This window comes from Pyrus communis, chromosome 3, assembly GCF_041283825.1.
Source record: "Pyrus communis isolate YQ-2024b chromosome 3, ASM4128382v1, whole genome shotgun sequence".
In the NCBI taxonomy this organism is placed as follows: domain Eukaryota; kingdom Viridiplantae; phylum Streptophyta; class Magnoliopsida; order Rosales; family Rosaceae; genus Pyrus; species Pyrus communis.
Window position 1 is genome coordinate 2,845,732 of NC_142567.1, and position 14,252 is coordinate 2,859,983.

The 14,252-nt window shown below is 35.9% G+C and overlaps 1 protein-coding gene across 1 annotated transcript; it reads left to right on the forward strand.

The window, feature by feature from the left end:
* Window positions 1-6,125: 6,125 nt before the first annotated feature.
* LOC137715798 (large ribosomal subunit protein eL20z) lies at window positions 6,126-8,595 on the forward strand. Its single transcript, XM_068455147.2, has 4 exons — window positions 6,126-6,477; window positions 6,902-6,977; window positions 7,986-8,106; window positions 8,277-8,595. The coding sequence occupies exons 1-4, from the start codon at window positions 6,264-6,266 to the stop codon at window positions 8,334-8,336; spliced, it is 471 nt and encodes a 156-aa protein (XP_068311248.2). The 5' UTR covers window positions 6,126-6,263; the 3' UTR covers window positions 8,337-8,595.
* The last annotated feature ends 5,657 nt before the right edge of the window (window positions 8,596-14,252 follow it).

The following is a 14,252-nucleotide window of genomic DNA, read 5'->3' on the forward strand; positions in this document are numbered from 1 at the left end:
CATGATCTTTGTCGAATCCTCTTTGTGAGAATCCAGGAATTTGTGAATTATGTCCGTTCATCGTACATTTTAAATTTTTTTATTTAAAATTAAACCTAAACAGTACTTGACAAAAACTAATTATATACAATAAACAAATACAATTTACAAATCCTAAGGATTTCCTTGTTGGTTGGAAAATGACAAAGAGTGTGTTTTCCCCTGTCTCGCGGCACATTTTATAGCCAATTTTTTAGGTCAAATTCGGCTCGTGCTTGGAGTATCATCGTCACATCACATGCAACTAGTTGGGTTGATCGCATGGCAGAGATAACAATTGTTCGATAGAACTATCTACCCTTTTTTTTTTTTTTCTTAAACATTTTTTTGAAATCTTGGTTATCAGGTTAAATCAATTGTAAAAGATTAATGACAAAAATTAATAAAAATGTGTATAAGGTAAAGATGAATTTCGCATGATTTCCAGGAGCTTTTGCGATCATGTGCATATATTGTAAAATTAAAAAAATTGGCAATGTCTCTTGTTTGAGAATTATTTACATGAAATAGATTCATTCCGTCGTGTCGTTTCAGTTCAATAATACATTATGAGTAATGTTAGGTAAACTAATTTTTTAAATCAAATTTGTAAATCATATAATATGCAATAAGAAATAAGTACGCTAATCGACACTTAAGATAATCCAATCAACAATCATGTTATATAATTTACAAAATTTGATAGTATAGAATTGCGTTTACTCGCTTTAAATTGAGTATTCATTTCTCTCATTTCCTGTTGGGATTGAAAATCTTGTATTTTACATATTCATACGATTGATTCGTTAAGTTTCCGAAATAATAACTGATAGATGTTTTACTAAGCTGTGTTGAATGTTCACATTCTAACAGTTTGTAATTATTATACGGAGTAAGACATTCTCCCCTATTACTCTCCCTCTCCTCCCTTTTCTTTCTCATTAACAGTTATGATTAAACTATGTTAACATTTTATATTAACTGCTTTATATAGAGAGAGACAAAAAAAAAAGTGTAAGAAAAATGAAGGAAAGGAAGAAATCTTAGGAGATTAAGAGCGGAGAGAATTATATTCCTTGTTTCACTAAGTCAAACACTACACGTGATTGGATCAATTCACTCACTCCTTGTTTTACTAAGGTAAACATTACATGTGATTCTATCAAGTTGTGGTGGACCGAGGTCTAGATTTGTCGGCAGATGGATATGGGAGAGTGGATTTGGTGGAGTGGGACACCTCCAACGTAAAAGTTTGTCACCTTTCACGTTATATTACCATTGAAAAAATCAAGAGATTTGGATCCTCCCATGAGTCCAAGAAGAAGATTAGTCTGATCAAGAAGTGTGGATCATTAGATTTTTATTCAACAATTATAATTAATATAATTTTAAAGGAACTTCCTGTTTGTAGCCGTTGGATAAAAATCCAACGACTCACACTTTTATCCAACGGCCCACACTGCTTAGTTAGGAGAATCCTCTCCTTGGGCTCAGGAGGGGATCCAAATCCAAAATAAATTATGTAGGGCCAATCATGTCTCAACACGTGGCGCATATGTGTGATATGTTTCCACAAGCATTAGGTTTTATAATTAGGAACTTTAACGAAAAGTTTTCGGTACTATTCATTTTAACGAAAAATTACATTTTTACTCTAAGAGCATCTCCAAAGAAGATGTCAAATTGTCCAAATCAACAATAACGGTAACAAAAGACAGTATTAATGTTTTTCAACCGAGAAGGCAAATCTAATGTAGCATGACATGGATTGACATCTCCCCTTACTACCAAATTTGACAGCACCTTCAAATTTTTTTAAATTAATTATTAAATGCTTTTTATTAATTTTTTATTGGTTTAAAACATTATCCTTTTGTTTCTTTTCATTCCCAATGCAAAGAAAATACATATAAAATATTATTTTATGTTTAAAATTTGACATATCAGCTGGAAAGTAAAAATTTAAAAGATGTCAAAGTGTCACGTAAGCCTTCAAATTTAAATTTTAGGTTTAAAATTTGAGTCAATCTTAGTACTATTTATTTATAATATCTTTTTATCATTTTCGTTAAAACTCAAAGTTTTTAAGTTTTTTTTCCATTAATTTTCATTTTCTAATTTTTGTTTGTCTCTCTAAATCAAATCAATGCCTACATTGAATATATAATAATTGTATGTTGTACTGAATATTTTATAATTTTTATATACCTTTTAGTTACTCCTTGCGCATTTCTAATTGTTTGTTAATTCCTTTCACAATCATCTCAATCCCTTTATACACAGAGCTTGGTCAAAACGGACTTTTCCACAGCTTCATAATGTATGATTAGCTGCCAAACTTTTTATGTTGACAGATGTCTCAAAACTGCGTGATAAAGTGAAGTTTTATAATATCTTTTCCGCCCCTTTATTGTTAACTTTGACTTGGCAAAGGCCGGTCCTCTTGGTCACGTATGTAATGTCATAGACAAAAAAGTTTTAACTTTGATTGGTATCTCAGTTAAGTCATGTAAAGCTTCTCTCATTATTTTGGTTCTTTGGCATGGAAAGAGATCTGTTCTAGATTTCTTCCATCAAATTCCACGGATTAAGTTATTCGAATTCTTGAAATTTGATCCAACGATTAAAATTATTATAACTTTTAAAAATAACCTCTGTTTTTAGCCGTTTAATCAACTTTCAGAAACCTGTATCACTTGATCTGTGGGCTTTGGTGGAAGATTTCAGGAGAGGATTTATCCTCTCCTTTCCCCTTGGTATCCTCTCCTTGTAGTTAATTTAGCTCGAAAGAGTTGAACCGCTGAAAGTGGTTTACAAAATAGTATTCCATATATCGTTAAAAGTTTGCGCATGAGCCGACTAAACTCATCACATCCGCTCGTTTTAAAGCTATAAAATGGAAGGCTGGGATTTAATTGTGTTTGGAGGCATGTGCATCCCATGTATGCAGCAGAGAAAACCTCTTCAATCTCCTCCTCGATCTACAAATTTTTAGTTTCTTTTTGTTTTGGATATTTTGGATATTTTGGCTGCCCAAGCCCATTGAAACTCCAGCCTAAGGGCCCACAGTAGGATAAGGCATAACAAGTAACATTCAAGCCTCCTCATAATTAAGCTTATTTCCTAGAAAAAAAAAAAAAAAAAAAAAAGGTTGTTGACATTACAAAAATTAATTGTCTACCCTAAGTTTTTTTAGTTTTAAAAAGAAAAGTACTCATATGACGAGTGTACAATTGGATTTTTTGAGTACCAATAGCAATTTGCTAATAGTAATAATTTTTAATTTATTTGACACACCCCGATCAAAACCAGGGTATGCTGGCCGTCACGTGGAAGTGACGTAGCCATGTGCACAGTGCGGAAACTAATAAAATAGTAATGTAAATAGTACGAATAATAAAAACTAGCATACAAAATGTAATAGAACAAGTGCTAGCGTAAGTGAGACACAAGTTCAGAGCATAAGCCTAAAGCAGTCCAAATGAAAATGAGGCAACAACAGTACACCCGAAGGTGGCCATACGTTGGTGAAGGTCTGTCAGAAATGCCGGGAAGCCCTCTGGGAAACCACCAAACCTGCTACTCAACTAGAACCTGGAGGGGCGCAAAACAAAAGCGTGAGTGGGCAAAAACAAAGCTTTTCGAAAATCGTTTAATAAATACTTTCTAACCCCTCGCAGTAAAACCTGTATACTTCCCAGAAAATAACTATACATATATATATATATATATATACACACCAATCATGCTCAAGAATATGCCATGCCAAAGCCTCAAAATAAAATGCAAGTGTTCAGGTATAATCATATCACTAACATATAGTTTGGCAGCCGGAGTCACCTAACGTGACCTGTATGGCTGAATCTAGAGCTCAAATCTCAAACTCACTAGCTGGACCTGCACACGAGTCGGAACCACCTAAAGTGGTATGTACGACAGGCCTGGGTGTAATACATATATACGCTCTAGTGCTACGATCACGTGAAGGCTGGGCGAATAATCGCGGGTCACCTACGAGTCGGAACCACCTAAAGTGGTCTATACGACAGGAATGTGCACCTAACTTGGATCCAAGCTGAGCGTGTGGTGCGGGAGGTGAACATCATGTGAAGGACTGTGCCCTACTCTGGGCGGGAGCACTAACACCGGGGGTGCAGGTTATGAGCTCTCTAAGCATCTCGAATCACTACTGAATGTAAACATGAATAACACTTACCTGTGCATCCGCAGCACCAATACATACACATATAAATGCAACTAACCAAGCATCATCAACGGCAATATAAAATGCATGGCATATAAACTAATAAATATTTCAATCAATTTCTGGGAAAATATATGTATATAGGTATATACGGAAAACCAAAAGCCCACTCACTGGTATGTGGAAGGGTCGTAGCCCCCCTGCCTCGAGTGACCACCCTCGTCCTCGGGATAGGTATCACCTATATGCGAAACAACTACAAAAACGTCAATTTTAAAGCACATAACCAAACCTTTAGAAATAACTTCTCATACAATGCTCAAATGGAGTGTATGAATACACCAACGTGATCTACTTAACCTCAGGAACATCCCCATATTTTTAAAATAATTTTTCACCATCGCACGCGCCCCCACGCGTCGGCCAAGGCACGGCCACACGCGCCGGGCACGCGCAGGCACGTGCCTGACACGCTGACGGCGTCAGTTGACGGCGTTAGGAATATTCCGTCAGTTTTAACAGATTCCGTTAACTGCGTCAGGAATATTCCGTCAGACTTGACGGAATATTCCTTAGTCTTCTCCGGCGAGCCTTCGGCGCCGGAAAACTGGGAAATTTTCAAACTTTGATATCTTCTTCGTTTTTCAACCAAATTTCACAAAATTGGTACCAAAATGAAGCTTAGAACTAGAGGAACACAATCATACTACTTTCAAGGGCTAAAATTCATGAAATCTCACCTGCAAAAACAACCCAACTCCGGCCAACTTCGAAACTCGTGATCCCGACGTCCAAAACCTTCAAACGAACCACCCCGAGCCTCCTAGGGACCTCACCAAGCTTCCTACAAGCTTGAAATTCCCTAAAACGTGAGAAATCACGTGTGCATGAACAGTACCCGAAATCGAGCATCGTGGATTCGACGTGAAAACGAAGGTGTTCTTACCTGAAAAAGGTATGGTTGGACTCCTACAAGCCTCACGAGCTCGAATGTGTGCTTGGATTCCACGATCTGTGAAGGTTTAATGGGTTTTGGGTGTGGTCCGTACGTTTCAAAGGGAATGGGAAGGGAAAGGGGACTCAGGACAGTGCAGGAAACGGGAGGAAAGGTTGTGGTGTGTGGGAAAATGTGTGTGGCCTACAACATGCCAACCAAACTCAAAAACAACCAATAAACGTAAAGAAATCGAACTAGGGGCAATTTCATCTTTTCACGCGTACGTTTTAAATTTCCCGGGACGGGCTGTCACATATTGGCCATTAATTCATTTAATTTAATCCTCTTTTTGCCCATTTTTTGTTGAGAAATTTTAGAAATTTGATTTTCACACACTTTTTAAATTTTTTTACCATAAGACTAAATAAAATCGAACAAAAACAAAACATAATATTACACATAAGTGTAGAGAATGCAAAAAAAAACGGTGTGTTTATCACTTCCTAATTTTAGTCTCTTTTCAAGTACAAGAACAAGCAAACACCAACAAATGGGACTCATTATTAGGTTATCAACTTGGGAGACAAAAATAGATAGATAAGTTTAGACCTTAAAAAGTTTATACCCATTATTTGGTGGTAGATGCCTCAGCTTAGTCGAAGAAGGTCTTAAGTTTAAGTTAGATTGTTCAACTCTAATAAAATATTAAACCAATATATATTTGTAGTAAGTTTGATTTTAATAGCGACTAGCTCATTATGGAGACGTAACTCTATTGTTGAGTATTCGATTGAAAAAACAATTATTTTAATTGCATTTGAATTTAAATTTGACTACAGAATTTAACTATAAAACGCATGTACTTAATACAATCACTGATTCACAATCAGATATAATCACCGATCACATGCCCAAATTTACATTTGCACCCTTTTCTTAGCATTCACACAACATGAAAACGAAAGAAAATTATTAACTTGTCGACTTGCTCCGACAGCTCCAACCCACCTCGCAAGTTCCAACCACCAACGACCAAAACTCCGAACTCCAAATCAAAATCGCACAAACAGAAAGCTCGAAAACCAATAATTGTAACTTGAAAATATGGGCGAAGACGAAAAGGAGAGAGGAGTATCAAGTGATCATCATCATCACCATCCCCCTCCGCCACCCGAGTACGGAACTTTCCAAGGAGTAGCCAACTACCCACCACCGCCTCCGCCGACGGGATTCCCTCAGCCGGCGCCGCCGCCGGGAGCCGCTAACCCTTCAGCTTCTCATCCTGAAAGCTACCCTTATGGATATCAAACCGTTCCTGGTATGCTTTAGAGCCTCTATCTCTTGTTCTGTTCTTCATTTGATTGATGATACTTTGTTTTCTCGATTGGTAAAAACGAGAGTTTAAAAATGATATGTTTGTGAATTCAATTTGTTTTTCTGGTTGGAATTATTTGACTTATTCAGTCACTGCAACAACCCTTTTGATTTTTATGAACGGAACAACTATGGATTTAAGTTTTAAACAATCTCAGTTACGCTGCTAGTGATTAGATCAGTTTTGTAATGATGTCATTAGGGTTTTTTTATTTTTTTAGTGGGAATTTTGTCGTTGAATGACTTGATATGTATTTTTGTTGCTTATTCCATTTTGTGCTTTGTATTTTATCTGGATCTTCATTTTCTGTTGTCATAGATGTCGGTTTCTTAGCCGTGTAATTGGATTGCTCTGTTTATTGTTCTAGGTTATGCGGTTGCTGAAGGGCAACCTGTAAGAGAGCGTCGCCTTCGTTGCTGTGGTTGTGGACTTGGCTGGTGCTTGTAAGTTTGCTGCTTTAAAATTTAAATGGCTTTGTGGAAGTTGATTGATACGAGGGTTATGACAATGTTCTGTAGTTATAAGAAAACTGAAGGTTTCAATCCTGATGTATCGGTTAAGGGCTTAATATTATTGACCCTCAACTGATAATTTCAACTAGTCTAGCATGGTAGGATTTATATCGAGGTAAGTAGGATTGGCCACAACTGAAGATAAGATGAGAGAAATCGGTTAAGGTGGTTTGGACACGTGAATCAAAGACCTACAGATGTTCTGGTTATAATATGCGACTATAAGACGGAGGGTCATATCAAAAGGGATAGAGGAAGACCTAGGAAGACTTTGAAAGAGACGGAGTACTTGGAGCTAACGGAAGACTTTGAAATAGACTTTCAAAAAATACATGGAGTACTTGGAACTAACAGAAGACTTGGCGCAAAACCGAACGCAATGGTGTTCTAGGATTCACATAGTTGATTCCACTTAGTAAGATAGGCTTGGTTGTTGCTGTTTGTTGTAGTCTAGCATGGTAGGATGATATTTAAGTATTGGATCTTTAATCAAGAAGTTGCAATCGCTGATCGAGCTTCGTAGTGTTCTAATAGTTTTAGAAACATGAAAACGGACAAGAAATCTACAACATCAACAGAAAAACTCTTGATTTTATTGTGCAGAGTTGTTTTCCATTGTGGAAATTGTCAAAAATAGAATAGGTTCAATTTGAAGGAAAGATTTGAGATTTGTTGAAATTCAATAAGCACGAGAAATGGCATTTGCGGCATGAATTGAAAAAAGATAGTGTTTCAATAGGGACTCTGCCCTCATTTTGATATCATTGACTATGATCGTGTTTTCTGTTCACTGCTTAGAAAGAAACTGAAACTAGCTCCCAGGCTTCCTTATAAGCAAAATAATAGGATACGTACATTGTATTTTCGGTTATCTTGCAACTATCAAGCTATCTATAACATCAGTAAAGATTTGTTAACTTCCTGCTCTTTCTTTTGCAGGTTTATCATCGGTTTCTTCCTTGGTACCATCCCCTGGTATGTTGGTGCAATTATCCTAATTTGTGCTAGGAATAGGATGGACCCCCGAGAGAAACCAGGATATATCGCTTGCGCAGTTGGTGTGAGTAACTCTTATTTCCTTTCATTTGGATTTTTGGAACAACGTACTCCACTTTTTACGTTTTATCTACCTCCAAATTTCTTTTGTTTGTCAAATACTTACCTCGTTGCCAGTCTAGTCGTCTTATTTTTATCCTCTATTCCTTTTTTATAATACCACTTTATCTGCAGGCTATTGTTGCAACAATTGCTATTGTACTTGGTGCAACAAAGGGAGGTCATGGCTGGTAATCTCATAGGGAGGAGTTACATAGCTTTGTATGATCGATACATCCACGAGTCCGGATTCTCGGAAGACTATGCATGGATGTCAATCTGCTTATAAGTTATCATGTACTGTTTTAACTTGTGTTAGCCACAATGATATCTTGACTGTTAATATTTGATGATGCTATCTAGTTATTATTGCTCCAATCAAAATGTTGAAAGTATGCGCATGTCAATGGGTTGATTCCGGTTCCCGAATGTTTATAAATACGCGAGATTTCGAGTCCTTGTGCAAACATAAGATTTTAGTGATAGCACTCTAAAAATTATTATTTGTTGGAAATTTACAGGTGTTGTTGCTAGCTTAACATACGAGCGATCTAAAAACTTATCGTCTCGTCGGAGCAAATAGCTAGGAAAAAAAAATCTATTCGTTTGCTCCAATATTTCAATCTTTTAATCATATCATCGCATTCCCCATTTCCGTTGATGAAAAAAAAAAGGTTTAAGCCATTAGCGTTTGGCCAATTGGTGATGAAGAATGACTAAATTGTTCACCCATTTGTGCGACTCAGGGAGTCGGGGGTGGGGGAAACATAGGCCGAGGGACACATGCCCTCTTCCAAATCTCTTTTATTTTTTTTTATTTTTTTATGAACAAATAATATATCGACATTATGAGAGGAGATGGACTTAGCCTCATAATGAGCTAACAATAATGTTGTTCAAATTTGCCTTTAACGAGAATTGAACATAATATCTCTCACTTACAGATGAAAAAAAATATCATTAGACTGTAGTACTAAGTCGCTTCAAATTTCTTAAAATCTTTCAAATAACTAACGTTTTAAAATTGGGCAATTATGTTTACCAAAAAATGTTGGACATTTATTAGGTGGGTAGCATAAGGTGACGACGTGGGCTAATATTTAAGTGAGTTTTAACCCTAGACTCTATTCGTACTTGAGCCCAATAATTTTAGCTAAAATTTTGCTATAAAATAAAGAGCATCATTAGAGATGATCTAATCCTAGCAAACCCGAGTTGCGAAAGGAAAATAATTGAACAATTTGAAAGTAGTTTTCTTTAGTCAATATCTTGGTACGAATTCAAAACGAGATGATAAATGAGCAATGAGGATTCCCAGCACGAGAAAAAAAAAAAGGCAGCCTATTAACATGTTTCTTTTCATAATCGCATGTATATACATATTAACTTTTGGAGTGTGGGAAGCTTCTCTCTCTATAAATTGTTGATTACTATAAATTCTGAGTCCAAACTCTAGGAGTTGCAGCCTTTACTGATTTTTCTCAGGAATCAATCGGAGCTTTTACTATTTCAGAAGCCCTTGTCAGGTACTCTTCTTCTGTAATCTGCTTGCTTCCTTAGACAAACTTTTCTTGAGAAAATAAAATTCTGTGCCTATCTATGTGCGCACGCGCATACATGTGAGCATTTTGGTATATATTTGTCAGGTCTAAATATTTCATCTCTTTTTATTTACTTAAGTTTGTATGAAATTTTACATTGAAAAAGTTGCTAAGTTATCAAAGGTGCAACAGAACAGTGATCTTGATAATGTTTTTGATTAGCCATCGGGATACATACCATTCTGTCAAGACGATGGGAGAACTTAATTATGGACTTCTCTTCCCAAAATGGAATTCCATGAGGACGTTCATTGATCGTTTACTCCCTTCATGACTCAACAGACATAAAAAAATATAGTCTTCGACTTTTTCGGCATGGGGACACCTATGGAGCAGTAACTGTGGAGGACCTCTCGTATTCGTGATTGGATTTGCACTACTGTTGGGTACAATGCTGCTGAACTTGATCTTAATCTTTAGGATTACAGTGACATGAGTTTTGAATTGCCTGACACTTGAGGTTTTGAAGGTGGCGTCAAGGTTTACTACCTATGCTTTCTTGAGTCTCAAGGGCTTACAAGTGTCAAGGTACAATTTTTTGATGATTCAGTAGCAAAGCTTTTTTCTCGTTTTCCATAAGGTAATACTTCATTTCAGAATAAACTTTTGTTTGATCAATCATCTTTCTTGGAGGCTTTGTATCTGCCTACTTTTCAAAATCTGATCCAATTGGAGCTTGTTCTTAGTGCTTGCAGTTATGGGGAGTTTCTAACAGGGTTCTTCGTGCTCGCAGTTATTTTGTTTGATCAATGATGATCGTTCTAGTCAGAATAAAACGAAGACCGAACAAAATTTCACTCATTAACTCACAAACTAACATGCTGTCAACCAAGAAACAAAAATCTTTCGGCTCACTTCAGTACAAATCCTCCCTTTTCCCGTTAAAGAAAAAAAAATAAAAGAGAAAAATTTGAGTCATTCATGGTGATGAAGAGTGGCTATATTTTATTCCTTCACTCACTCTCAGATCTAAAACCTTGTTGATTTGTTTATATTTTGTTTGTATGAAAGTATCAGATTATTAATACAACAAGTAAAGAATAAAAAAAATTAAAGAAGATTATGATAAAATTGGGGAATTTGTAACTTGTAAAAATTTAACCTTAGTTAGTCAATTTTTTTTCTTTATTAAATTTATTAAGTGTATTTGGAGTTCAGGACTATTCAAAACAAGGCAATGAATGAGAATTGCTATCCACGCATGCCGTTTTAATTTATGTCTTTTGATCTTCTTCAACTCTTTCAATTCAACGGTCGAAAATTAAGAAGAGTGTGTGGAAAGTAATAAGGAGTATATGGACACCACCATTCCCAAAAAGAGAATTCAAAACGAGGCAACATATGAAGTGTCATGGTTCAAGGAACCACCGGACATCATCATGGACATTTTACTGGAGGATACTTCTAGTTAATGTATCTGGTTTTATAATTCTATTTCCTTGAGGACAGGTTCCCTTATGTTGTTTGTGCGGGATGCTCTTTTCCTTTGAACTAGGTTGAAATTTCCGACAAGATTTTTATCGAGGCCCATTATGCGAACTATCCTCAAGTTTTGCACGTTTTTCCTTGATGAATGAATATCGTACTGTTTCAAAAAAAAACAAGGCAACATATTTACTGCTCTTTGTGTTAATTAATCATATACGATCTATTAAGTTGTTAACTTTTCGACTCTGTAAATTCTCAATGAGTGTGTGGAAAGTTTCTCTCTCTTTAAAATCTGACTATCCGAGTCCAGAGATTACAGACTCATGATTTTCTCTGCAATCAATTAAAAAATGTTTCGTTTGCTCGGTCATCTTAGAAGCTTTTATCAGGTACTACTCTTCTTAACCTGTTTGCTTCTTTAATCTGTTCGCTTCCTTGGAAAACCTTTAATGTATCATGAACTTGCATATATATAGGTCTAAATTTTTTGCATGTATTTTTTGTTGCTTAAGTTTGTCTTGAAAAGCTTTTATGTTATCAAAGGTACAACAGAACAGTGATCTCATTAATGTTTTTTATTAGCCATCAGGGTACATACCAATGGGTTCGACATCGAAGTGTCAATAGGGAGTTGATAGGATCAGTGAATTGCCAAATTCACTTCTTTGCCAATTACTTTCATTCCTTCCGACATTAGATGCTGTGCAGACTACAATTCTGTCAAGACGATGGGAGAACTTTTGGACTTCTCTTCCCAAACTTGAATTTGATGATGATTGTTTTCCTTATTCATGGATTGAATCCAATCGTTCTTTGACGTTTGTTGATCGTGTACTTTTCCTTCATGATCAACAGACATTCAAAAATTCAGTATTGAACTTTATAGGTGTTGGAAACGCTCTAGTGAACCAACACCGGATCATTTATCTCTTATTTATAATTGGATCTGCACTGCTATTAGGCACAATGTTGTTTATCTTGATCTTTATCTTGGTCTTTGGGATTGCAGTGAAATGAGTATTGAGTTGACTCAAGGCCCCTTCTTGTGCAAAACACTAGGAGAAGTTTTGAAGGTTGTCATCAAATTTTATTACCTGTTCTCCTCCTACGTCAGGCTGTTTCCCGATTCTCAACGTCCTAATTGTCTAGGTAGAGGATCTTGATGATTCAGTGGCAAAGCTATTTTCTCATTGCCCTGTACTTGAAGATTTGAATATAGATGTAATTCCAAATGTTTATGCTTCAAATGTCAACATATCTGCACCTAGATCGAAGACCTTAACAAAATCGTTGAACACTGACTAATGAAAAGGACAGTGATTTTGTCCCTTTTTATATTGATGCTCCAAATCTGGAAAAGTTATCCATTGCGGCTGCCAATTTTCTCTCTTTTTTTCGCTTGGGGAGTGAAAAATCTCCAGTCGAAGCAACGGTTTATTTCAGGAGTATAGTTGAATATTCTTCCGCCATTGATGACTGTGCAACTAAGTTTCTAGCAGGAATTTCTAATGTTAGAATCTCTCTCTTATGGTTTCAATTTTTGAGGTAACTATGCCCTAGGTTTCTTTCCCCTGTTTACCATTTTTCTTTTTCTTAAACTTTGTTGCTCTTATTGTTGTTTCATTTTTACCAAACTTAATTGTGGTTGTGACTGGAAGCTTTTCTGTTTAATTTTGGAATGTTGCGAGTTCAAATACTCTGTTATGTATTTATTATTGCATCAACTTTTGATTAATCAATGTTCTTTCTTGCAGGCTTTGTGTTTGCCTACTTTTGAAAATCTGATTCAACTCGAGCTGAATTTTATTGGTCGGAATTTTTGGGAGTTTCTAACATGATTTCTGAAGAATTCCCCTGTCTTGAAACATTTTGAGTTTCATAATTTACTTTCTCTTATGCAGCATGATTTCTGATATGTGGCTCTTAACAATTCTTAATTTAACGGTTCTTTTAAATAAATTGGCAGGACAACGAATGGTATGAGGAACGTGAGCATAAATGGAATGTGAGCAATAATCCACCAGACATCGTGCCTCTTAATTTGTTTGTTCTCACATCTCCAGACCATCTCCATAAGGTGTTTCAAGGGTCAGCGGGATGAGATGGAAGTTGCTAAATATTTTTTGAAGAATGGCAAAGTTTTAAATAAGATGACTATTCATACACTTACTTCTCCTAGAACACGTAAATTTTTGTGTTCGGAAGATGAGATGTATAGGAAAATTTCAACATTTGAATGGGGTTCAAAGACTTGTCAAGTTGAATTTGTAAAGATGGGTGATATTAGAGGGGGTCCAAGGACGTGTTATTGCTGCTAAACAATTTTCTCTGTTGATTGAAGATGCTCTTTATTTAGTTTTGTGTGGATTTCCTTTTTACTTTGATTTTACTTCTTTAACATTCTAGCATATGTACGTAGTGTATTCATCAGTTAGTAGATAAATTATTGATACTATTGAGCAGCGTAGTTTTTCGATTGTTGAACTCCAACCTTCCTCGACGAATAATATCATCTGTTCATTGTATTTTCTTCTGTATTATTTATCGTCATTGGTTCGACACAGGAAGTTATGACTGGTAATCTCACAGGGAGGAATGCTGCTGAATAATTCATGCACTTGTAAGTTTAGAACAATACTCTTTCTATTCAGAATAAGAATCACAAACTCTTCAGTTTGTTTACTCAGTCAACAACTCTTACCCAATGGAACTTTGTGTTCAGGTTATATGAATTTTGAATGTTTGTTGTAATCAGAATTAGTTACACCGTTTGAATTTTGAATTGTAAACTTGTAAATAGGTTTTTGAAACCCTAATGTAATATGAAAATCATTATAAATAGATTGCACCCTACGGTGTTGAGGGCAAGTAATTACAATGAAAAACCTTAGTTTTGCAGACTGCCGATCTCCCCCTTGAACTTTCATCTAACTTTCGATTTATCCCCTAAACTTTTAAATTGGAAAGTCAAGGACTTAAACTAAATTTGTTGGCCAATTCTCCGTGCCATTAGTTTTTCATTTATTCCATCCAAATTTCTATTAAATGAAAATATGGGTACAACATGCGAGGGCAGTTCGGT

What these genes read in the sequence shown, in the direction of transcription:
- LOC137715798 (XM_068455147.2), top strand. Translation starts at nt 6,264, where the DNA reads ATGGGCGAAGACGAAAAGGAGAGAGGAGTATCAAGTGATCATCATCAT. An exon ending in TGTGGACTTGGCTGGTGCTT is followed by an intron (nt 6,978 to 7,985) that starts GTAAGTTTGCTG and finishes TTTCTTTTGCAG; the next exon opens with GTTTATCATCGGTTTCTTCC. An exon ending in ATATCGCTTGCGCAGTTGGT is followed by an intron (nt 8,107 to 8,276) that starts GTGAGTAACTCT and finishes CTTTATCTGCAG; the next exon opens with GCTATTGTTGCAACAATTGC.